The following is a 27,267-nucleotide window of genomic DNA, read 5'->3' on the forward strand; positions in this document are numbered from 1 at the left end:
TTATTCATTTTCTGATAAGAAAGTAACAGAAAATATTAAAGATCTGATTATTTATAAACATTTTTTCTGTTTTTGTTACTTCAAGTAGTTTTTAATACACATATAAATTTTTATTTACTGCTATAAAATTTAAAATATAAAAATATACAATGTTAATCTAATTTTATTCTAATTTTTATCATTTTATATTGTTCTGCATAGTCAAAAAATAAAAAGTCAACAAATTTTTGTATTTCATAGTTCATTTTAATTAATTCTTAATCGAAATTTCATAAATACAATTTTTTTTTCTATTAGAAATATTGACAGATGATTAAAATTATTCATTTTTTGATTAGAAAGTAATAGAAAATATTAAATATCTGATTATTTATAAACATTTTTTCTGTTTTTGTTACTTCAAGTAGTTTTTAATACACATATAAATTTTTATTTACTGCTATAAAATTTAAAATATAAAAATATACAATGTTAATCTAATTTTATTCTAATTTTTATCATTTTATATTGTTCTGCATAGTCAAAAAATAAAAGGTCAACAAATTTTTGTATTTCATAGTTCATTTTAATTAATTCTTAATCGAAATTTCATAAATACAATTTTTTTTCTATTAGAAATATTCTCAGATGATTAAAATTATTCATTTTCTGATAAGAAAGTAACAGAAAATATTAAAAATCTGATTATTTATAAACATTTTTTCAGTTTTTGTTGTTTCAAGTAGTTTTTAATATACATATAAATTTTTATTTACTTCTATAAAATTTAAAATATAAAAATATACAAAGTTAATTTTAACTAATTTTGAATAGAAATTTTATAAATATAGATTTTTTCTAAAAAGTTAATTATAAAATTCAAGTTATCTAATTTGTGTTGTTATTACTTAAGTATAGGCAACTACGATCACACATACTATAACAAATTTGCATTTTGTTCTTGGACGTGTAAACAGGGTTGCATACATTCAGTATCATTTTATTGATTTATCGATTGATCTTTTATCTTATTTGTTTAAATAATCAGATTAAAGCAAATAAAAAAAAATAAACACATGAGGGAAAGCTCTCGAAATACATACGGAAACGCGGATAAAACTGCATAAATATTAATGAACAAATTTATGTATCTCACACGGTCAAAGTAAAAGTAAAATTCGCCAGCGAAATTTATTCGCACCGATTATGCAAGACCGAAACCGTGGAATTTATGCACGGATTATTCAATCAATTTTTTTCCGTCTGCATCGAATGGTCGATGAAAAATTCCATAAATTATTCGATAATTAAAAGAAAAAATATGTAGATAGGAGAAAAGGATGGAACGTGTCCGTTTTAGATTGTCTAGTGTGCATTTTAAAAGTGCAGTTGTTACCCAGTAACCTTTGCTTTCGATCACGTAATCCGTTTTAATATTGGCTTGGGATGAAATAATCCGCAGAACGTAGAAGGTGAAACCGAAACTATGCGCCGCAGAACATTATGTCATCGGGTCTTATCTATACGTTATTAGAAAAAAAAAAATCAATAACAAATAATGGTTTATTGGAGAGTAACTCGTGATAAATGTGGGGCATAACTCTAAAATTTAAGTCAATAACACCCCTAATAAATTAAAATTAATTATTTACAATTATGAAAAAGTTTCATAAGTCTGAAACTTCAAAAATAAAGTCAAAGAAAGTCAACTAAAAACTTCATTATCATGTTCATTATTTCGTTTTTATAATGAGTATACTAATTATTATTTATTGGCAACATTTTCCTTATCATTTTATTTTAATAATTACTCTTTTTTCTTTAAAATTTTAAAGGAACAGTATTTCCTTTTTATAATTATTTTGTAACAATTGAATTTTGCAGCCAAAATGTTAAAATTAGTGATGCATCTCAATAAAATAATACAAAAACTAACAATTTTAATTAAAATTAATGATTCCCACATGTGAAAAATTTTGATCAAGTCGGGAAAATCAAAAAGGAAGTCAAAAAATCAATTAAAAAATTACAATTACCATTATAACATTAGTAAAATATTTTATTTATTATTTTTCTTTTATAATGACAATATAAATGATAATTAACATTTATTGGCACCATTTTCCTTATCATTTTATTTTAATAATTATTCTTTTTTCATTTTGCAGCCAAAATTGTTAAAATTAGTTATGGAACTCAATAAAATAATACAAAAACTGACACTTTTAATTAAAATTAATAATTCACACTTACGAAAACGTTTTGATCAAGACGGGAAAACCAAAAATGAAGTCAAAAAATCAATTAAAAGATTACAATTACCATTATAAAATTAGTAAAATATTTTATTTATTATTTTTCTTTTATAATGACAATATAAATGATAATTAACATTTATTGGCACTATTTTCCTTATCATTTTATTTTAATAATTACTACTTTATCGTTAAAATATTAAAGTAACTGTATTTCATTTTTCTAATTATTTTGTAACAATTGAATTTTGCAGCCAAAATTGTTAAAATTAGCGATGAAACTCAATAAAATAATACAAAAACTGAAATTTTTAATTAAAATTAATAATTCACTCTTATAAAAAAGTTTTGATCAAGTCGAGAAAATCAAAAATGAAGTCAAAAAATCAATTAAAAAATTACAATTACCATTATAACATTAGTAAAATATTTTATTTATTATTTTTGTTTTATAATGACACCATAAATGATAATTAACATTTATTGGCACCATTTTCCTTATCATTTTATTTTAATTATTAGTACTTTTTCTTTAATATTTCAAAGAAACAATACTTAACCTTATTCTAATTATTTTATAACAATTGATTTTTACATCCAAAATTGTTGTAATTAGTGATCAAAATTAAATAAATAACTGCCTGTGTTAATTGAAATTAATAAATTCCCATCAATGAAAAGTTCAAGTTAAAATTAGATTCCAATAATTGCTAAAATTAGTAATTCCAGACACAAACAAACACGTACATATTTTTTTCATTTAGACAACGTGAAAATCCAATTAATGGACGATAATAAAAACGGAACTATATGGTGGAAAGATCCAAGGATGTGGTTGTGGACGGAAACGCGTAAATTGGAAGTACTTTTTTTTTACACACGTAGTTTCACCGATAAAACCTAATGGACTTCGAACTCGGACCAATCGAACTATATCACCCATTATTGTTTTTTTTTAATTCAATAACTATTAAAACTGATCAGGAAGAAAATTCATGTTTTTTAACTTCAAAACATCGCTGATTATTAAAGAAGCTGTCACTTTTGGGTTTTCTGTCGTGAGATAGAAAGTTATCTGTGTCTGACCAGCTTGTGAAAGGTCACTTTTTTGTTTGACCTTACTTAACATTCGGTTTTTGTGTTCGGAATTTGTTGACGGATAATTAAACTGAGATTAACAAGTTTTCCGTTTCTTCGGTGCGTGCGTTAGAAAAAGTGGATCGTCGTACCCATTAACGAAAGATGAGAATTACGGTATTGTTTCGAGAATTTTTACGCCCGCATAAATTAATTCCGTTGCTTTCTACGCCATTTTTCTAATTTAAATTTAGTACGTGATTGTTGTTGATGTTTGTTTTTTGTTTCGTTCGGTTTTGTGGACACGATAACTTTCGCATTTTTATCGGGTTTTTATCGCCTTGAATGTTTTGTTGTGACTGGCAAAATTTTACAAATTAATTGCGATTGTTTACAAGGGAAAAGAGTTTGTTGAAATGTAGTTTCTCTGGTAAAATTCTATGTAGAATTCGAATAATAATGTTTCTTTTTTAAGTTAGTCCTCATTTTTTTAACTTTCAGGCATAATCTATTTTTCTTCAACTTGTAGAGGAAAGATAAAGGAACATTTTGAACCAATCAACGACTCTATAACCATGACAGTACGGCAGTTATGAATAGTCCAATATGAAAAGTTAATTTTTCGTCTTCTTTACCACATTATCTAACTTTCAGGCATCAAAACTGGTGGCATTTTAGTCTATTTTTCTTCAACTTGTAGAGGAAAGATAAGGGAACATTTTGAACCAATCAACGACTCTATATTCATGGCAGTACGGCAGTTATGAGTAGTCCAATATGAAAAGTTAATTTTTCGCCTTCTTTACCACATTATCTAACTTTCAGGCATCAAGACTGATGGCAATTTAGACTATTTTTCTTCAACTTGTAGAGGAAAGATAAGGGAACATTTTGAACCAACCAACGACTCTATAACCATGGTAGTACGGCAGTTATAAGTAGTTCAATATGAAAAGTTAATTTTTCGTCTTCTTTACCACATTATCTAACTTTCAGGCATCAAGACTGATGGCAATTTAGACTATTTTTCTTCAACTTGTAGAGGAAAGATAAGGGAACATTTTGAACAAATCAACGACTCCATAACCATGGTAGTACGGCAGTTATGAGTAGTACAATATGAAAAGTTAATTTTTCGTCTTCTTTACCACATTATCTAACTTTCAGGCATCAAAACTGGTGGCATTTTAGTCCATTTTTCTTCAACTTGTAGAGGAAAGATAAGGGAACATTCTGAAACAATCAACGACTCTATAATCATGGCAGTACGGCAGTTATGAGTAGTCCAATATGAAAAGTTAATTTTTCACCTTCTTTACCACATTATCTAACTTTCAGGCATCAAGACTGGTAGCATTTTAGCCTATTTTTCTTCAACTTGTAGAGGAAAGATAAGGGAACATTCTGAACCAATCAACGACTCTATAACCATGGCAGTACGGCAGTTAGGAGTAGTCCAATATGAAAATTTAATTTTTCGTCTTCTTTACCACATTATCTAACTTTCAAGCATCAAGACTGGTGGCATTTTAGTCTATTTTTCTTCAACTTGTAGAGGAAAGATAAGGGAACATTTTGAACCAATCAACGACTCTATAACCATGGCAGTAAGGTAGTTACGAGTAGTCCAATATGAAAAGTAAATTTTTCGTCTTCTTTGCCACATTATTTAACTTTCAGGCATCAAAACTGGTGGCATTTTAGTCTATTTTTCTTCAACTTGTAAATGAAAGATAAGGGAACATTTTGAACCAATCAACGACTCTATAACCATGGTAGTACGGCAGTTATGAGTAGTCCAACATGAAAAGTTAAATTTTCGTCTTCTTTACCACATTATCTAACTTTCAGGCATCAAGACTGATGGCATTTTAGTCAATTTTTCTTCAACTTGTAGAGGAAAGATAAGGGAACATTTTGAACCAATCAACGACTCTATAACCATGGTAGTACGACAGTTATGAGTAGTCCAATATGAAAAGTTAATTTTTCGCCTTCTTTACCACATTATCTAACTTTCAGGCATCGGGACTGGTGGAATTTTAGTCTATTTTACTTCAACTTATAGAGGAAAGATAAAGGAACATTTTGAACCAATCAACGACTCTATAACCATGGTAGTACGACAGTTATGAGTAGTCCAATATGAAAAGTTAATTTTTCGCCTTCTTTACCACATAATCTAACTTTCAGGCATCAAGACTGGTGGCATTTTAATCTATTTTTCTTGAACTTGTAGAGGAAAGATAAGGGAACATTTTGAACCAATCAACGACTCTATAATCATGGTAGTACGGCAGTTATGAGTAGTCCAATATGAAAATTTAATTTTTCGTCTTCTTTACCACGTTATCTAACTTTCAGGCATCGAGACTGGTGTAATTTTAGTCTATTTTTCTTCAACTTGTAGAGGAAAGATAAGGGAACATTTTGAACCAATCAACGACTCTATAACCATGGTAGTACGGCAGTTATGAGTAGTCCAATATGAAAAGTTAATTTTTCGTCTTCTTTACCACATTATCTAACTTTCAGGCATCAAGACAGATGGCAATTTAGACTATTTTTCTTCAACTTGTAGAGGAAAGATAAGGGAACATTTTGAACCAATCAACGACTCTATAACCATGGCAGTACAGCAGTTATGAGTAGTCCAATATGAAAAGTTAAATTTTCGTCTTCTTTACCACATTATCTAACTTTGAGGGATCAACACTGGTTGCATTTTAGCCTATTTTTCTTCAACTTGTAGAGGAAAGATAAGGGAACATTTTGAACCAATCAACCACTCTATAACCATGGCAGTACGGCAGTTATGAGTAGTCCAATATGAAAAGTTAATTTTTCGTCTTCTTTACCACATTATCTAACTTTCAGACATCAAGACTGATGGCAATTTAGTCTATTTTTCTTCAACTTGTAGAGAAAAGATAAGGGAACATTCTGAAACAATCAACGACTCTATAATCATGGCAGTACGGCAGTTATGAGTAGTCCAATATGAAAAGTTAATTTTTCGCCTTCTTTACCACATTATCTAACTTTCAGGCATCAAGACTGATGGCAATTTAGTCTATTTTTCTTCAACTTGTAGAGGAAAGATAAAGGAACATTCTGAAACAATCAACGACTCTATAATCATGGCAGTACGGCAGTTATGAGTAGTCCAATATGAAAAGTTAATTTTTCGCCTTTTTTACCACATTATCTAACTTTCAGGCATCAAGACTGATGGCAATTTAGACTATTTTTCTTCAACTTGTAGAGGAAAGATAAGGGAACATTTTGAACCAATCAACGACTCTATAACCATGGCAGTACGGCAGTTATGAGTAGTCCAATATGAAAATTTAATTTTTCGTCTTCTTTACCACATTATCTAACTTTCAGGCATCAAAACTGGTGGCATTTTAGTCCATTTTTCTTCAACTTGTAGAGGAATGATAAGGGAACATTTTGAACCACTCAACGACTCTATAACCATGGTAGTACGGCAGTTATGAGTAGTCCAATATGAAAAGTTAATTTTTCGCCTTCTTTACCACATAATCTAACTTTCAGGCATCAAGACTGGTGGCATTTTAATCTATTTTTCTTGAACTTGTAGAGGAAAGATAAGGGAACATTTTGAACCAATCAACGACTCTATAATCATGGTAGTCCGGCAGTTATGAGTGGTCCAATATGAAGAGTTAATTTTTCGTCTTCTTTACCACATTATCTAAGTTTCAGGAATCAAGACTGGTGGCAATTTAGACTATTTTTCTTCAACTTGTAGAGGAAAGATAAGGGAACATTTTGAACCAATCAACGACTCTATAACCATGGTAGTACAGCAGTTATGAGTATTCCAATATGAAAAGTTAAATTTTCGTCTTCTTTACCACATTATCTAACTTTCAGGGATCAAGACTGATGGCACATTTCTTTAAATTGTAGAGGAAAGAAATCATGAAATTAAAGAACATTTAATAAGATTCAGTATTTTGTACAAATTTTCATCAACATGCACATTTTAATTAAGTCCTCTCAAATTTGCATCCACCAACTGTCCAACAAAAACATTTTAATCCAATTCAAAACACCATACTTAAAATTCCAACCGGGATTAAGACAAACTAATCGCCAAAACTAATTAACGAAATGCAAATCGAAGTAAATATTCGATTACATGTCACGGAATTCGTGGCGGCAAATCGGATAAAACGAAACGGGGCGCCCCAGTCCGGATTTACAGTTACATTGCAGCCTTGGAAGGCTTCGCCGCTGATTATTTTTTTATTCATTTACCAACGCACCTCGCCAGATCTCGTTAACATTCAACGTACATTTGTGTTTTCAACTAATCCCCGCGTTTAACACTCAACAGCAAAATTGTGCACAAGAACAAAATAATTCAACAACAGTTAACTTCAACCCAGTTACCGGAAAAAAATGAACTAGATCAGTTATTAAATTGAAAACAAATAAGTCACGTAGCCGGCCCCATAAACAATAATCGACACGCCGAAATCAATTTTCCGTACGCCCAGGAATGTGGACGTGCACATTCCGATGCGTCACCGCGAAAGAAAACGACAAGAGGGAAAGAATATGTGACGTCTCAATAAGGCGCCCGCGGATTCCGTTTGTTGTTCACGAACACGGTGCGAGCATGTGTTTCGTGTGCCGAAAACATGTCGTACATTATGTACACCAGCTCACCGGTGCCGGCATCGGCACCGGCACCGGAGTGTGCCAGGAATATTTTTAATGAGCATAAAAAAATTATTTTATGCGTGTTATATTATATTAATTGTTAACTAAAGCACACCAGGTATGTGAGCGTAAATAATTGTTACATTTAACAGCGATAAGTTTGTGTACTACAAATTGGTAATGTTAACAGTTAGCAATGTTAATTTTTAAATATTCTAACGGTAAACTGGAGGAGTCATATTTCGATACAATGTCCTAGTAATACAATCAATAATACTGTAAGAATGTGTGTAAAACGTTGAATGCTGTAAGACTTTCAAGATATTTATTGATTTAACACTCATTAATTTTATTATACATTAATTATTATAATTCAAATGGAAGAGTCATATTTGAAAACAGTGTCGTATTTTTAATAGTAAATTTTAATTAATTTAAAGTAACTTCTAGTTTTAGCAGCTAATATAAAATTATCATATCATAAAATAGAAGAGTCATCTTTTAAAATAGAGTTCAAGTTTTGACAGCTAATATATTTAACTATGGTGTAATTGTAAAAGAAATGTGAACATTTAAATTTAAGTATCAGTCATGCTTTTAACATTTAAGGTGCCAATATTTTAAAGAAGTTGTCAGTTTCGACAGCTAATGTCTGTGATATTTAATATAAGGTGACATCTTCAATCAGTTAGTAGCTTTAACAGTTACTTGTAATAATATGTATTATTCTAATCATAAAACAGAAGAGGCATTTTTTAAAACAGTGTCCAAGTTTTGACAGCTAATATATTTAACTATGGTGTAATTGTAAATGAAATGTGAACATTTAAATGTAACTATCATTAATCGTCATGCTTTTAACATTTAAGATGACAATATTTTAAAGAAGTTGTCAGTTTTGACAGCTAATTTCTGTGATATTTAATATAAAGTAACATCTTCAATCAGTTAGTACCTTTATCTGTCACTTGTAATAATATGTATTATTCAATACACAAAACAGAAGAGGCATTTTTTAAAACAGTGTCCAAGTTTTGACAGCTAATATATTTAACTATGGTGTAATTGTAAACGAAATGTGAACATTTAAATGTAACTATCATTAACCGTCATGCTTTTAACATTTAAGGTGCCAATATTTTAAAGTTGGCAGTTTTGACAGCTAATACTGTGATATTTAATATAATGTGACATCTTCAAACAGTTAGTACTTTATCTTTCACCTGTAATAATATGTATTATTCTAATAATAAAACAGAAGAGGCACTTTTTAAAACAGTGTCCAAGTTTTGACAGCTAATATATTTAACTATGGTGTAATTGTAAAAGAAATGTGAACATTTAAATGTAACTATCATTAACCGTCATGCTTTTAACATTTAAGATGCCAATATTTTAAAAATGTTGGCAGTTTTGACAACTAATACTGTGATATTTAATATAAGGTGACATCTTCAAACAGTTAGTACTTTATCTTTCACCTGTAATAATATGTATTATTCTAATAATAAAACAGAAGAGGCACTTTTTAAAACAGTGTCCAAGTTTTGACAGCTAATATATTTAACTATGGTGTAATTGTAAAAGAAATGTGAACATTTAAATGTAACTATCATTAACAGTTATACTTTTGAACATTTAAGATGCCAATATTTTAAAGAAGTTATCAGTTTTGACAGCTAATGTCTGTGATATTTAATATGAAGTGACATCTTCAATCAGTAAGTAGCTTTAACAGTTACTTGTAATAATATGTATTATTCTAATCATAAAACAGAAGAGTCATTTTTTAAAACAGTGTCCAAGTTTTGACAGCTAATATATTTAACTATGGTGTAATTGTAAAAGAAATGTGAACATTTAAATTTAAGTATCATTAACAGTCATGCTTTTAACATTTAAGGTGCCAATATTTTAAAGAAGTTGTCAGTTTTGACAGCTAATACTGTGATATTTAATATAACGTGACATCTTCAAACAGTTAGTAGCTTTAACAGTTACTTGTAACAATATGTATTATTCTAATCATAAAACAGAAGAGTCATTTTTAAAACAGTGTCCAAGTTTTGACAGCTAATATATTTAACTATGGTGTAATTGTAAAAGCAATGTGAAAATTTAAATTTAATTATCATTAACAGTCATGCTTTTAACATTTAAGGTGTCAATATTTTAAAGAAGTTGGCAGTTTTGACAGCTAATTTCTGTGATATTTAATATAAAGTAACATCTTCAATCAGTTAGTACCTTTATCTGTCACTTGTAATAATATGTATTATTCTAATCATAAAACAGAAGAGGCATTTTTAAAACAGTGTCCAAGTTTTGACAGCTAATATATTTAACTATGGTGTAATTGTAAACGAAATGTGAACATTTAAATGTAACTATCATTAATCGTCATGCTTTTAACATTTAAGATGACAATATTTTAAAGAAGTTGTCAGTTTTGACAGCTAATATCTCTGACATTTAATATAAGGTGACATCTTCAATCAGTTAGTAGCTTTAACAGTTACTTGTAATAATATGTATTATTCTAATCATAAAACATAAGAGTCATTTTTTAAAACAGTGTCCAAGTTTTGACATCTAATATATTTAACTATGGTGTAATTGTAAAAGAAATGTGAACATTTAAATTTAAGTATCATTAACAGTCATGCTTTTAACATTTAAGATGACAATATTTTAAAGAAGTTATCAGTTTTGACAGCTAATATCACTAATATTTAATATAAGGTGACATCTTCAATCAGTTAGTAGCTTTAACAGTTACTTGTAATAATATGTATTATTCTAATCATAAAACAGAAGAGGCATTTTTAAAACAGTGTCCAAGTTTTGACAGCTAATATATTTAACTATGGTGTAATTGTAAACGAAATGTGAACATTTAAATGTAACTATCATTAATCGTCATGCTTTTAACATTTAAGATGACTGTTAGAGCATTTGTCAACATTGGCAACGTCTAATGCGCAACCCCCTCCTTTTTACTTACTTTTAAGTTAGCTCGAGAGCAACACACAACGTTCAGATGCTTCGAGCAAAATAAACAGAAAAATCACAAACTTGGCAGTTTTATTAGTCCAGCACATACAAAACATTGGTCCTTCGAGCCGGATTTACGTGTACAAGATTAGCAAGAAGCAAGGGCGAACGGAAAACACCTGTTCAACACACAGAAGAATACGTGGCGATAAGTTCCGTCGTACCGAAAACAGCAATTAGTGTTCAATTGGCAACGGTTCCAGTTGAAATAACCAGTGCAGGCAAGTCAAGTTTGGATTTGGCATCGATTCCAGGAGAATTCCAGCAAAGGGAAGTCTAATCAACAATCATAGCAACATCAAGGTCATTTCAAAAACATACCAGGGTTTCAAGTCAAAAGAGCCTGCATTGCACGTATCCACAACCATTGGTTTCAAGTCGAAAGGCCTGCGTAACACGTGTCTACAACCACTTGAGTCGGTAAGTTTGTTTCCCATCTACTACCTGCATGAACATTTGCCAATTTAAAAAATCCTTTACATTTGAAAAACAAAACGATCACAATGTCTACTGAAAGCATTAAGAAATTACAATGTAAACGTCGTACAATCAAAGGCAAGCTGACCAGGTTGCAAAATTACGTAAACTCTATAGACACCGCAAACATTAATGACGAATTAATAGCACAATTAAGAATTCGTTTGGAAAAACATTCGTGTATATTAGATGAATTTTCTTCCATTTGCACAGAAATAGACTACCTCGAAGATAATGAGGATAGTTCTGAATTGGCGGAGTTTGAAGATTCATTCTATGACGTTACAACAAAAATTACTAGATTAATCAACGATTATCCCATAAATAATCAAACACAATCGAATACGTCATCATCAGATACAGTCGCGAGCAATCCAATTACAGGTATAAAATTGCCTTCAATAAGTCTACCTTGTTTTAAGGGTCAATATGACGGCTGGCTAGAATTTCGCGATGCATTTAAATCACTAATACATGCAAATCAATCATTGTCCGACATTCAAAAACATTATTATTTGCGTTCGTGTCTTCAAGGGGATGCTGCTCGTATAATCGACTCCATTGAGATTACCGCAAATAATTATGATATTACTTGGCAATTGTTGGAAGATAGGTTTGAAAACAAATCCCTAATAATTCACAATCATATTAAAGCCATTTTCGATCATCCAAATGTTACAAAAGAATCTCATATTCAATTGCGAGATCTTTACGATTCTGTGACAAAAAACTTGCGTGCTTTAAAATCTTTAGGCGAATCTACAGATACGTGGGATACGCTTATAATCTATATAATCGCAACCAAAATGGACGATATTACCCGACGCGAATGGGAGATCGTTAACAAGGCACAAGTTCCAAACATGGCGGATATGTATAAATTTTTAAAAGGGCGTTGTGAGCTTCTAGAAAAACTTGATCACGAAAGGTCTACAAAGCCAAAGAACAAACCATTCAAATCACACGCTTATATAACCACTGTGTCTGCCAAGGTCAGTTGTTATTATTGTAAAAAGGATCATGCAATTTACAACTGTACCAATTTTAAGGGGCTTTCAATAAATGACCGTATTGCAGAAACTAAAAGGCTCAAGCTGTGTCTAAACTGCTTAAGACAGGGACACAACACAAAAACATGCCATTCACGTAGTTGTCGAAAATGTGGCAAAAGGCACAATACCTTGTTACATATTGAGACACATGTTACCAGTGAAACTGTCACTAATACTGAAGTGCCAGTTACCATTTCTAATCATTCGGTGGCAAATGAACACAAACAAGTCTACTTATCCACGGTTTTAATTCATGTAACTGATGCACAAGGCAACAACCAAGTTCTACGTGCACTACTTGACAACGGGTCCCAAAGTTCATTTGTGACTGAAAGGGCTGTTAAAATGTTAGACTTAGATAAACATAAAACCAATATTAAAATTTCTGGTATTGGTCAAACTGTACCGGAGATTCAATATCAAACGATAGTCAACATTTCTTCTACTCACGGTTCATTCAAAAAACGCGTTTCATGTTTCATTATGAATCAAATCACAGAACCCATACCTTCTACTACAATGGAAAGGTATAACTTCACAATTCCAAATCATATTACGTTGGCAGATCCTACATTCAATATATGCAATGATATCGACATCCTATTGGGTACCGACATATTTTGGAAAGTTCTACGGCCTGAGCGTATTTCACTGGGAAAACATAATCCTATGCTGCAAAACACGTCCTTTGGGTGGATCGTTATAGGAGGTTGTAGTAATGAGAACCAAAGGCATTCAGTTAATTGTTTAGTCATAAACAAAACTGATGGAATCGTGAAGCGTTTCAGGGAAAGATGAAGTAGGAGATTCGTATCAAACAGTTCTGCGAAAATCAATCAACCAATCTGCGCGATCGCCTAAATTTGGAGGTATATGGGAAGCTGGTGTTAAAAGCTTTAAACATCACTTGAGGCGAATATTAGGCAATAATAAGTTTATGTTTGAAGAGTTTTATACGGTAATGTCACAGATTGAAGCAGTTTTTAAACTCGCGTCCAATAAGTCCATTATCAACAAATCCAGATGATTTATCTCCGCTAACGCCGGGTCATTTTCTAATTGGCAAATGTTTAACTTCAATTCCCGAACCTGTCCTTTCCCACATGCCTGTCAACCGACTCAATAATTACCAGCGACTGGATCAACTGAAACACCACTTTTGGCAACGTTGGCAAAAAGAGTACGTGTCCGAACTCCAAGCCAGGTTGAAATGGAAACAAGCGGGTCAACACATCCTCAAACCAGGACATCTAGTCATCATTAAGGACGATCAACTGCCCCCTCTACAGTGGCGTATGGGACGCATTCTTGAGTTACATCCTGGTGAAGATGGAGAAGTGCGTGTAGTGAGTGTAAAAGGCAGAACAGGTGTGCTAAAACGAGCAATTTCGAAAGTGTGTGCGCTACCTTGTGATTGACTTTTCTATTATGACTCCTATTCTGATCTCCAATGTATTAATTATATTATTTGTCTATTGAAAATTGTATTTTCAAGGCGGGCGGCATGTTAGAGCATTTGTCAACATTGGCAACGTCTAATGCGCAACCCCCTCCTTTTTACTTACTTTTAAGTTAGCTCGAGAGCAACACACAACGTTCAGATGCTTCGAGCAAAATAAACAGAAAAATCACAAACTTGGCAGTTTTATTAGTCCAGCACATACAAAACAATGACAATATTTTAAAGAAGTTGTCAGTTTTGACAGCTAATATCTCTGACATTTAATATAAGGTGACATCTTCAATCAGTTAGTAGCTTTAACAGTTACTTATAATAATATGTATTATTCTAATCATAAAACAGAAGAGTCATTTTTAAAACAGTGTCCAAGTTTTGACAGCTAATATATTTAACTATGGTGTAATTGTAAACGAAATGTGAACATTTAAATGTAACTATCATTAACCGTCATGCTTTTAACATTTAAGGTGCCAATATTTTAAAGAAGTTATCAGTTTTGACAGCTAATGTCTGTGATATTTAATATAAAGTGACATCTTCAATCAGTAAGTAGCTTTAACAATTTCTTGTAATAATATGTATTATTCAAATCATAAAACAGAAGAGGCATTTTTAAAACAGTGTCCAAGGTTTGACAGCTAATATATTTAACTATGGTGTAATTGTAAAAGAAATGTGAACATTTAAATTTAAGTATCATTAACAGTCAAGCTTTTAACATTTGAGGTGCCAATATTTTAAAGAAGTTGTCAGTTTTGACAGCTAATTTCTGTGATATTTAATATAAAGTAACATCTTCAATCAGTTAGTACCTTTATCTGTCACTTGTAATAATATGTATTATTCTAATCATAAAACAGAAGAGTCATTTTTAAAACAGTATCCAAGTTTTGACAGCTAATATATTTAACTATGGTGTAATTGTAAAAGAAATGTGAACATTTAAATTTAACTATCATTAACAGTTATACTTTTGAACACTTAAGGTGCCAATATTTTAAAGAAGTTGTCAGTTTTGACAGCTAATGTCTGTGATATTTAATATAGGGTGACATCTTCAATCAGTTAGTAGCTTTAATAGTTACTTGTAATAATATGTATTATTCTAATCATATAACAGAAGAGTCATTTTTAAAACAGTGTCCAAGGTTTGACAGCTAATATATTTAACTATGGTGTAATTGTAAACGAAATGTGAACATTTAAATGTAACTATCATTAACAGTTATGCTTTTAACATATAAGGTACCAATATTTTAAAGTTGCCAGTTTTGACAGCTAACCCATCTTCAGGCATCTAGTAATTTCTATTAGTTAACGATGTCAATAATAATAATTACTCAACATTTTGGTAAAATTTCTAAATTAGCCGTTTAACATAATTAACAGTTAACGAACCAATTAAGCAATTATTCACACTAGTGTGACCATTACAAGAAGCTTAATTTAAATCCTATTAATTAGCTTATAAACTGACTGACTGAAACTTACCGCAGACGATTTGTTGAACCTCCTGCTACCCGAACGTTTCAACGTGCCACCCTTGATGTAGCACTCGTCCAGCACGATCTCCGCACCATCGTGTGCCGATCTCCTGCTCAGCTCGCTCAGTTCCGCCACCGGTTGCACCTGGAAATCGAAACATTGAAAAGTCTAACGACGTGTAAATCGGACACGGTGCCGCGAGCTAGCATTGTTTTAATTTTTTTTTTATTTTTACTTCTTTCCATTATTTTCGCCGTTTCGGAATTGATAGACCGCCGCCGTATTCAGACCGTGTCGCACCTGCGAGATGATATCTGAATAACTGTGTTTCGATTTCAGTTGTTGCGAATTCCGTTCGTACGTCGAGTGTTTGCGTGGGGACATCTGTTTCGGTGCGACGCGACAATAAATTTATCGGTGCTGCGGCTCGCCACCCCTCGCTTTTGTACGGACGATAAATAAATGGGATGCGGGACCCCGAATCGTTTTCCGTTCATTATGTTCCGCTCCCTAAAAACGAATTTACTAGCTAATCAACATAATTGTTGAGGCACTGAAATTATAGGTAGAGAAAATAAATACGGACAAGTCGTGACCTGAGTTAACCCCAAGTTACTTTCCCCCCGTTTCAATTCGGTCCTGCACCTAAAAGGCCGGAAATAAAAATGGAACAAAGGAGGCGCACTCCAAACAAAAACTGTGAACGGATTTTAAAAGCGTGTCTGAAGTATCTCGGAAAAGAGGAGTCTATGTAAAAGTCACTTAACATGTATTAAAGCATACAACATATTTTAAAACAGTGTCCCAGTTTTAATAGGTATCTTATTGATGAGTTTTAATAATAAATGGCCAAACTTAATAGTTTTAATATCCAACGTATCAATACTGTAGAGAAATTTATAAGTTTAACAGCTAATATCTTTATTAAATCTCATAATATAGTTAAAATATTTAACTTACATCGTTAATCAGAAGAATCATGTTTTATAACTGTGTCCCAGTTTTAACAGCTAAAATATTTAAATATATTATTATAAGGAAAGACTCATAGATTTTTACATGTAATTACATTAAAAGCTAATAGTAGTTTAAGATAACAAGATCGCAAGGAAATTTCTAATTTTAACAGCTAACATCTTCAATATCAATCCAAGAAGACACTTTCAAACAGTCAGCAACTTTAGCAGCTAACGTTGTTAATATTTAATTTTTATATCATGAAACAGAAGAATCATATTTTAAAACAGTGCCTAGTTTTAACAGCTAAAACATTTAAATATATTATTATAAGGAAAGACTCATAGATTTTTACAAGTAATTACATTAAGAGTTAATAGTAGTTTAAGATGGCAAGATCATAAGGAAATTTCTAATTCTAACAGCTAACACCTTCAATATCAATGCAAGAAGGCACCTTCAAACAGTCAGCAACTTTAGCAGCTAACGATGTTAATATTTAATTTTTATTATCATGAAACAAAAGAGTCGTATTTTAAAACAGTGCCTAGTTTTAACAGCTAAAACATTTAAATATATTATTATAAGGAAAGACTCATAGATTTTTACAAGTAATTACATTAAGAGCTAATAGTAGTTTAAGATGGCAAGATCATAAGGAAATTTCTAATTTTAACAGCTAACATCTTCAATATTAATCAATGAAGACACCTTCAAACAGTCAGCAACTTTAGCAGCTAACGATGTTAATATTTAATTTTTATTATCATGAAACAAAAGAGTCGTATTTTAAAACAGTGCCTAGTTTTAACAGCTAAAACATTTAGATATATTATTATAAGGAAAGACTCATAGATTTTTACATGTAATTATATTAAGAGCTAATAATAGTTTAAGATATCAAGATCATAAGGAAATTTTTAATTTTAACAGCTAACATCTTCAATATCAATCCAAAAAGACACCTTCAAACAGTCAGCAACTTTGGCAGCTAATGATGTTAATATTTAATTTTTTATATCATGAAACAGAAGAGTCATATTTTAAAACAGTGTCCTAGTTTTACATTAAGAGCTAATAGTAGTTTAAGATATCAAGATCATAAGGAAATTTCTAATTTTAACAGCTAATATCTTCAATATAAATCCAAGAAGACAACTTCAAACAGTCAACAACTTTAGCAGCTAATGATGTTAATATTTAATTTTTTATATCATGAAACAGAAGAATCATATTTTAAAACAGTGTCCTGGTTTTAACAGCTAAGATGTATATGTAAGTATATTAAGACTCATAGATTTTTAAAAGTAATTATATTAACAGCTAATATGTCTAATACAAATTTTTAATAATTTAAGCATTTAAGAAAACAGATTTTAAAATTTCAAGTTTTAACAGCTAAAATATTTAATATATGAATTTCTGAAAGGTAAATTTCAATTTTAACAACTGAAATCAATATTTTAATTTAGCAAAATGAAATTAATTGTTTGAACCACATAAGTAAATAAATTTATTGATAGACTATCGGTTTTTTACGTTATTATTGCTCGTTTGTTTAATTAATTATATTTATTGGAATTCCATTTATATTATCACGAAACATAATATTAATATTGTTATTTAAAACAGGGGCAGCTCTTGTTTAGTCTATAGTTCGATTTTTATGACACTATTACTGCTGTAAATGATAATATTAAATTACACCGGCAACAACGTTTAACTACGTCACAAAATAGGTGGTTTTTCGTCGTACTCCACACAACAATCGTATCATTAAAATCACCATCCAACCCGTTCATTTAAATTTTTGCTCTCTTTACATTCACCATGTGTGAATCCAATTGAAACACATTTCGACCATAAATTCATCCGTCCGTCTAGACAAAACGCTAACGACTCTTAAATATGCAATTAACGATCGTTCAATTAACAAACGAAACAATATTTGGGGCGTGAACGCAACAAGCAGGAAACCGTTCCTGAAACGGGCTCAGAAATTTTCGCGTTTCGGGGCCGTCGAACACAAACATCTGGTTTTTTGCATGAAAATGACTCACTGGCTGACTGGCTGGGTTGTTACGTAAATTGCGGATGTGGGTGAGGTGTTTCGGCGACCGGTTTCATCAATCGCCGAATTTCGTCTTAAAAATTGAGATGAAGGAGTCGAAGCGGCCGAGAGATTTATCGCACTGGTCCGTTCTCTGTGGGTCGAGGTCAACAACCATGCGTGAGGATGTTGTCTTATCTTTGGGTCGGTGGAATTCCTTCCCTATCGCATACCCAATTTCAAAAGAACTCTTTTTTTTTGTGATATTAGCTGTTGTAATAATTAGAAGTTTGCTTAATATTAACTTAAATGATAAAACTATTAACTGTTAATCTGATTCAAAAATTCATATTTCATTCATTATATATACCACCATAGTTGGAAGTGATAGCTGTTAAAACTGGAGCGCTGTTGAATTTGAACACTATGGTAAATATTAACGTAGCTATCTGTTAAAGTTACTAACTGCTTGAAAGCAATTTACTTCATTAAATAATAAATCAATTTGTAATATATTTTGACATGATTTTAACATCTTTACCTTAAAAACATTACACCAGATTTTTTAAATATTTTGATATTTTCAGTAATTTTATGATTTTCTTAGTAAAATTTTCAATTTAGAATATATTTTGACATATTTTAATATCTTTATCTTAAAGATATTAGCTGTTAATACCAGAAATGTATTTTATCCTTATATATTTTCAGCAATTTTATGACTTTCTTACAGACATTTTCAATTTAGAATATATTTTGATATGTTTTAATATCTTTATCTTAAAAATATTAACTGTTAATACCAGAAATGTTTTTAATCTATTAATATTTTTAAAAATTTTATAACTTTATTACAGAAATTTTCAATATAGAATATATTTTGATATGTTTTAAAATAATTCTTCTTAATCTTAAAAACATATGATGGTTAATACTAATCAATTAATATTTTCAGCAATTTTATGACATTTTTACTAAAATTTTCAATTTATAATATATTTTTACATGTTTTAATATCTTTATCCCAAAGATATTAGCTGTAAATACCAGAAATGTTTTTAATCAATTCATATTTTCAGTAACTTTATGACTTTTTTACAGAAATTTTCAATTTACAATATATTTTGATGTTTTCTGTTAATATTTTTAGCAATTTTATGACTTCCTACAGAAATGTTTAATTTAAAATATATTTTGACTTTAATATCTTTATCTTGTTGTATGTTAATACCTGAAATTCTTTTAATCTGTTGATATTTTCAGCCATTTTATAACTTTTTTACTGAAATTTTCAATTTAGAATATATTTTAACATATTTTAATATCTTTATCTTAAAGATATCACTTGTTAATACCAAATTTTTTTTAATTTTTCGATATTTTTAGCAATTTTATGATTTTCTTAGTAAAATTTTCAATTTAGAATATATTTTGAGATATTTTAATGTCTTTATCTTAAAGATATTAGCTGTTAATCCCAGAAATTTTTTTAACTTTTGTTATTTTCAGCAATTTTATGACTTTTTTACTGAAATTTTCAATTTAGAATATATTTTGACATATTTTAATATCTTTATCTTAAAGATATTAGCTGTTAATACCAGAATTTTTTTACTCTTTTAATATTTTCAGCAATTTTGTGACTTTTTTAATAAAAATTTCAATTTAGAATATATTTTGACATATTTAATATCTTTATCTTAAACATATTAATTGATAATAACAAAAAAATTTTAATCTGATATTTTCAACAATTTTATGACTTTTACTAAAATTATCAATTTAGAATATATTTTGACATGACTTTAATATCTTTATCTTGTTGTATGTTAATACCTGAAATTCTTTTAATCTGTTGATATTTTCAGCAATTTTATAACTTTTTTACTGAAATTTTCAATTTAGAATATATTTTAACATATTTTAATATCTTTATCTTAAAGATATCACCTGTTAATACCAAATTTTTTTTAATTTTTCGATATTTTTAGCAATTTTATAATTTTATTAGTAAAATTTTCAATTTAGAATATATTTTGAGATATTTTAATATCTTTATCTTAAAGATATTAGCTGTTAATCCCAGAAATTTTTTTAACTTTTGATATTTTCAGCAATTTTATGACTTTTTTACTGAAATTTTCAATTTAGAATATATTTTGACATATTTTAATATCTTTATCTTAAAGATATTAGCTGTTAATACCAGAATTTTTTTTACTCTTTTAATATTTTAGCAATTTTGTGACTTTTTTAATAAAAATTTAACATATTAATTGATAATAACAAAAAAATTTTAATCTGATATTTTCAGCAATTTTATGACTTTTACTAAAATTATCAATTTAGAATATATTTTGACATGTTTTAATATCTGTATCTTAAATACATTTTATGAATACAATTTTATGACTTTTTTACAGAATTTTTTTTATTTTTAGATATTTTCAATAATTATTTACTTACTATATTTGACTCTAAATAAATTTTGACATGTTTTTAATTTATTTATCTTTTTATTTGCAGTATATCATAAATTTAATTTTTACACTAATAATTGTCCATTTTTTTATATCTGTTTATATTTCCAGTAATTTTTTTTGTTACTGAAATATTCAATTCTAGATATATTTTGATATGATAATTTCTTTATCTTTTTATTTATATTTTATTATAAATTTAATTTTTACACTAATATTTTTTATTATAAATATCAATTAGAATTATTTGATTATTTTTTTTAATATTTTAGAATTATTCTTTTACTAAAATTTCCAATTGTACGTATTTTTTTAAAAATTGTTATTCTCTTATTTTTGTTATTAGTTTCCAATTTGTTGTAACGTTAATTTTTTATTAATAATTTTATGTTTTTGTTAAATATTTATAACATTTTTTTAATTTTCGGAATTTTTCAGATTTTACATCATTTTATTTTATTTTTTTATTTTAACATAGATTAGATTAGATTTTTACAATCTATGAGTTTTATTATTTTCCTTCTCATAAAAAATATCTTATTAAATTGTAAATTGGGCCTTTTTTTCCAATTTTTTGTACCTCTTTCTAATACTAAAATATTCGTATTTTCTACATAAACAAAGAAACATAATATTACTTATGTTTACAACCAATTTTATTGAGTTAGTTACCTTTAAAGTGACGGATTCACCGCTGGCCTTGATCATATCGATGATATCCTCCCTGGTCCTGTCCTCCACCTTCACCCCGTTCACCTCCAGCAACTTATCGCCGGGCAACAACCCCGTTTCGTTGTGATGCTGCACCGTGGCACCGGGCTCCGCGAAAATAACCGCACGCATCGCGACGCTCGGGAACTGCGCGGACGTACCGACGTTGTCGTTGCCGCTAACTGCGCGTCGTTCCAGCACCATGGCGCGGCGCAGCGAGAACCCGAAATCGGAACGCGGCGGCTTCTGTCTCTGGATCGTCAGCACTCGCGGTTTGGGGAGCACCAGGGGCACTATTTCGGGCAGGGGCAGAGAGACGTCGTCGAAGTTGGCCGTCCTGGACCACCTGGAATTGACAGAAATCGATTTGGTGATGCATTTATTGGCGGTTTTTTAGCGGATTACCTGTGGAAGCCCTGCGACTCCCCGACCGGACTTAGGGAGAAGGGCGGCGTGGCGAACGAGGAGTTGGTGGTGTCAGTAAGGCTGTCGGCGCTGGGTGACGTGGAGGTGATCACCAGCAGCTGGCTGGCCAGGTCTTTGTCGTTGCCGTTCACGATCCCGTTCACGGGGACGTTCTGGTAGGCTATCACCTCGTTCCTTAAGGTGTTTTGGGCTAAGTTGTTGTCGTGGCCGTTGGCCGCCACGGTTTTGGCGTTTTCGTCCGTCAGGACCACCCTGGGTGTTTTCAGGATGCCCCTCTTGGGGGGCTTGGGAGGCAAAGGCGGTCGGTGATTTAGGGAGTTGAGGCTGGTCTCGGAACTGTCCGATTGGGTGTGACCGTCGAAGACGTGGGCTACGTTCGACGGGGAGTTTGTTTGGTTGGAGGATGGGGAGTCGTTGCGTTCGTAGTTGGCGAGGAAGTCGGCGGTGTAGTCGGCCGTTATTCCGGACGGAAGTTTCTCCTTTTCTTTGCGGCGGCCCCGGATCTTCAGCGACTTTCGTACCTGGAAACAAAAAATTGACATTTTTAAAAAAGATTCAGGTGGTTTAATTTTAATTAGTTCAGAGTAATACGATATAAAAAAAATTGAAGAAAAATAATAATTTTAAATAATTTCCCCATTTTTAAAATTTTTCGACTGTTATTATTTTCATAATTGATGATTTCATTAACTTAACTTCGTATATTATTATTATTATTATTTTTAATATTTATCTCTTCCACTGTTTTTTCTTCTGTTTCCAAGATTTTCCTTCATGATTAAAATTTGCTGATTTTAATTTAATATTTTTTTTTAGAAATTTGAAATTTTTTAAACTTTTCATATATTATAATTTTCATAATGTTGTTTTAAATTTATTTAACCAACTTTTAATTAATTTTATAAATTCTAATCAATTTTTCAAATATCATATTAATTTTTTTATCGTTTTTTCTTCTGTCTTAAAGTTTAAATTTTAGACATTGAACTAATTTTAATTTAATATTTTCTAAAAATTTTAACATTTTTTAATATTTTTCTATTTCTGTAATTTTCATAATTTTGTTCTCAATTTCTTCAACCAACTTTTAATTAATTTAATAAATTCTTCTGTTTTTCATAATTTGATTCTCAATTTCTTTAACCAACTTTTAATTAATATAATAAATTCTAATCAATTTTTTAAATATCATATATTCATTTCTTATAATATTTATATTTTTCTATTGTTTTTTCTTCTGTTTCCAAAATTTTTAACTTCTTTAAAGATTAACTTTTGGACATTTACCAATTTTAATTGAATATTTTTTAAAAATTTTAACATTTTTTGAAATTTTTCTGTTACTATAATTTTTATAATTTTGTTCTGAATTTTTTTAACCAACTTTTAATTAATTTAAAAAATTCTAATCAATTTTTCAAATTTATATATTAATTTTTTATATTTATATTTTTTTTATTGGTTTTTCTTCTATTTTCAAAATTTTTAACTTCTTTAAAGATTAAATTTTGGACATTTACCAATTTTAATTTAGTATTTTTTAAAAATTTTAACATTTTTTGAAATTTTTCTGTTACTATAAATTTTATAATTTTATTCTCAATTTTTTAACCAACTTTTAATTAATTTAATAAATTCTAATCAATTTTTCAATTATTATATATTAATTTTTTATAATATTTACATTTTTTTTATTGGTTTTTCTTCTGTTTTCAAAATTTTTAACTTCTTTAAAGATTAAATTTTAGACATTTACTAATTTTAATTTAATATTTTTTAAAAATTTTAACATTTTTTGAAATTTTTTTGTAACTATAATTTTTATAATATTGTTCTCAATTTTTTTAACCAACTTTTAATTAATTTAATAAATTCTAATCAATTTTTAAAATATCATTTATTAATTTTTTATAATATTTATATTTTTTATTGGTTTTTCTTCTGTTTTCAAAATTTTTAACTTCTTTAAAGATTAAATTTTGGACATTTACCAATTTTAATTTAGTATTTTTTAAAAATTTTAACATTTTTTGAAATTTTTCTGTTACTATAAATTTTATAATTTTATTCTCAATTTTTTAACCAACTTTTAATTAATTTAATAAATTCTAATCAATTTTTCAATTATTATATATTAATTTTTTATAATATTTACATTTTTTTTTTTTATTGGTTTTTCTTCTGTTTTCAAAATTTTTAACTTCTTTAAAGATTAAATTTTAGACATTTACTAATTTTAATTTAATATTTTTGAAAAATTTTAACATGTTTTGAAATTTTTTTGTAACTATAATTTTTTTAATATTGATCTCAATTTTTTTAACCAACTTTTAATTAATTTAATAAATTCTAATCAATTTTTAAAATATCATTTATTAATTTTTTATAATATTTATATTTTTTATTGGTTTTTCTTCTGTTTTCAAAATTTTTAACTTCTTTAAAGATTAAATTTTGGACATTTACCAATTTTAATTTAATATTTTTTAAAAATTTTAACATTTTTTGAAATTTTTCTGTTACTATAAATTTTATAATTTTATTCTCAATTTTTTTAACCAACTTTTAATTAATTTAATAAATTATAATCAATTTTTCAATAATTATATATTAATTTTTTATAATATTTACATTTTTTTTATTGGTTTTTCTTCTGTTTTCAAAATTTTTAACTTCTTTAAAGATTAAATTTTGGACATTTACCAATTTTAATTTAATATTTTTTAAAAATTTTAACATTTTTTGAAATTTTTCTGTTACAATAAATTTTATAATTTTATTCTCAATTTTTTTAACCAATATTTAATTAATTTAATAAATTCTAATCAATTTTTAAAATATCACATATTAATTTTTTATAATATTTATATTTTTTTATTGGTTTTTCTTCTGTTTTCAAAATTTTTAACTTCTTTAAAGATTAAATTTTAGATATTTACTAATTTTAATTTAATATTTTTTAAAAATTTTAACATTTTTTGAAATTTTTTTGTAACTATAATTTTTATAATATTGTTCTCAATTTTTTTAACCAACATTTAATTAATTTAATAAATTCTAATCAATTTTTCAAATATCATATATTAATTTTTTATAATATTTATATTTATTTATTGGTTTTTCTTCTGTTTTCAAAATTTTTAACTTTTTTAAAGATTATATTTTAACATTTTTTAAAATTTTTCTGTTACCATAATTTTCATAATTTTGTTCTCAATTTTTTTAACCAAGTTTTAATTAATTTAATAAATATTTATAATATAAATATTTATAATTAATTGTTTTCTTAATTTTTTCAGGATATTAAAGTAACAACACAACAAAATTTATTTGAACAGTGACTCACATAAAGGTGATTTATTTAAATAAACACTATTGGAAATACCAGAAGTCACTGAAGTGGGGAATTTGTATGCATAATAAGATGATTAAACAATTTAAAATATTAATAATGACCAATATAAATGTCAAAATAAAATACGTAGCAGATAAATTTAGTGAAAACTCTCAGACAGACAAAGCGACGACATTTTCCGGCCGTATCACAAATGCAAATTAGACGCATTGTTACGAATTGGAAAGCACCGGAGTGCCGCGGTGCTCCGCTAATTTCTCTAGGTCAGTGTAATAATATGCCATATCGATATTATAAAAGGACTAAACTGAATAATCGCGTTTTACAATCAGGTGTCGGTCGGTAATTACCATAATTAGATTCAGCGGTCGGGACCGTTCATTTCCCGGTATAATATATATGTATATAGTATACATAGTATATATTAATTAACGTTGTTTGAATAACATGTTCAATTAGTGAAACGGTATCGAAATTACCTTTATTATTGGTTTGAAATTAATGTTTCCGTCGATTCGATTGGGCCGGTTATTTAATTGATAATTTCCCATAATTCAGTTTGCTGAGATTTTGGAAACATTCTAAAATTAATTATTAATAAATTAAAAAAAATTTCAGGAGAAAAAAATTTTAATATTTAAAACTTGAAAATATTTGACTTAAATACAATATTAAAATTAAAGCAATTTTAATATAAAGATAAAAATTAAATAGTAAAAAATTATTCAAATAATTAAAAAAAACAAATTAACAGGAAATTCTTAAAAATTATTAATTTATCGTGCTAAAATTCTAAAGACAAAAATTAAATGGTAAAAAAGTAATCAAAAAAATTTAAAAAACAATTGAACAGATAATTCCTAAATATTATTTTATAGTGTCAAAAATGTAAAGACAAAAATTAAATAACAAAAATGTTATTAGAAAACAAATGAATTTATTATTCATTATTATTGTTATTAAAAAATAAATGAACAGAAAATTTTTAAAAATTATTATTTTACAGTGCTAAAAATCTAAAGACAAAAATAAAATGGTAAAAAAGTATTCAAAATATTTAAACAACAATTGAACAGATAATTCCTAAATATTATTATTTTATAGTGTCAAAAATGTAAAGACAAAAATTAAATAATAAAAAAGTATTTAATAAATTTAAAAAACAATTGAACAGAAAATTCCTAAATATTATTATTTTATAGTGTCAAAAATTTAAAATTAAAAATTAAATAATAAAAAAGTATTCAATAGATTTAAAAAACTAATGAACAGAAAATTTTTAAAAATTATTTTATAGTGCTAAAAATCTAAAGACAAAAATTAAATGATAAAAAAGTATTCAAAAAATTTAAAAAAAAAAATTGAACAGAAAATTGCTCAAAATTATTATTTTATAGTCTCGAAAATGTAGACAAAAATTAAATAATAAGAAAGTATTCAATAAATTTAAAAAACAAATGAACAGAAAATTTTTACAAATAATTATATTACAGTGCTAAAAATCTAAAGACAAAAATTAAATGTTAAAAAATTATTCAATAAATTTAAAAAACAAATGAACACAAAATTTTTAAAAATTATTATTTTATAGTGCTTAAAATCTAAAGACAAAAATTAAATAGTAAAAAAGTATTCAAAAAATTAAAAAAAAAATTGAACTGATAATTGCTAAAAATTATTATTTTTTAGTCTCGAAAATGTGAAGACAAAAATTAAATAATAAAAAAGTATTCAATAAATTTGAAAAAC

The 27,267-nt window shown here is 28.1% G+C and overlaps 1 protein-coding gene and 1 long non-coding RNA gene across 2 annotated transcripts in view; one reads left to right on the top strand and one right to left on the bottom strand.

Moving 5' to 3' along the window:
* The window catches only part of LOC109602640 (unconventional myosin-XVIIIa), a 91,274-nt gene that overhangs the window by 59,636 nt on the left and 4,371 nt on the right, over positions 1 to 27,267 (bottom strand). The window contains exons 3-5 of the mRNA XM_049969012.1: positions 22,143 to 22,684; positions 21,699 to 22,083; positions 15,546 to 15,683 (exon numbers count right to left, since the gene is read on the bottom strand). Coding sequence (XP_049824969.1) covers positions 15,546 to 15,683; positions 21,699 to 22,083; positions 22,143 to 22,684 — 1,065 coding nt within the window. The remainder of the gene's footprint in view (positions 1 to 15,545; positions 15,684 to 21,698; positions 22,084 to 22,142; positions 22,685 to 27,267) is intronic.
* Positions 4,617 to 5,422, top strand: LOC109604155 (uncharacterized). The gene is made up of 3 exons (XR_007548443.1): positions 4,617 to 4,923; positions 4,992 to 5,257; positions 5,334 to 5,422. It is a non-coding gene; the product is annotated as an uncharacterized LOC109604155 (long non-coding RNA).

Source organism: Aethina tumida, chromosome 6 (genome assembly GCF_024364675.1).
Source record: "Aethina tumida isolate Nest 87 chromosome 6, icAetTumi1.1, whole genome shotgun sequence".
Classification (NCBI taxonomy): domain Eukaryota; kingdom Metazoa; phylum Arthropoda; class Insecta; order Coleoptera; family Nitidulidae; genus Aethina; species Aethina tumida.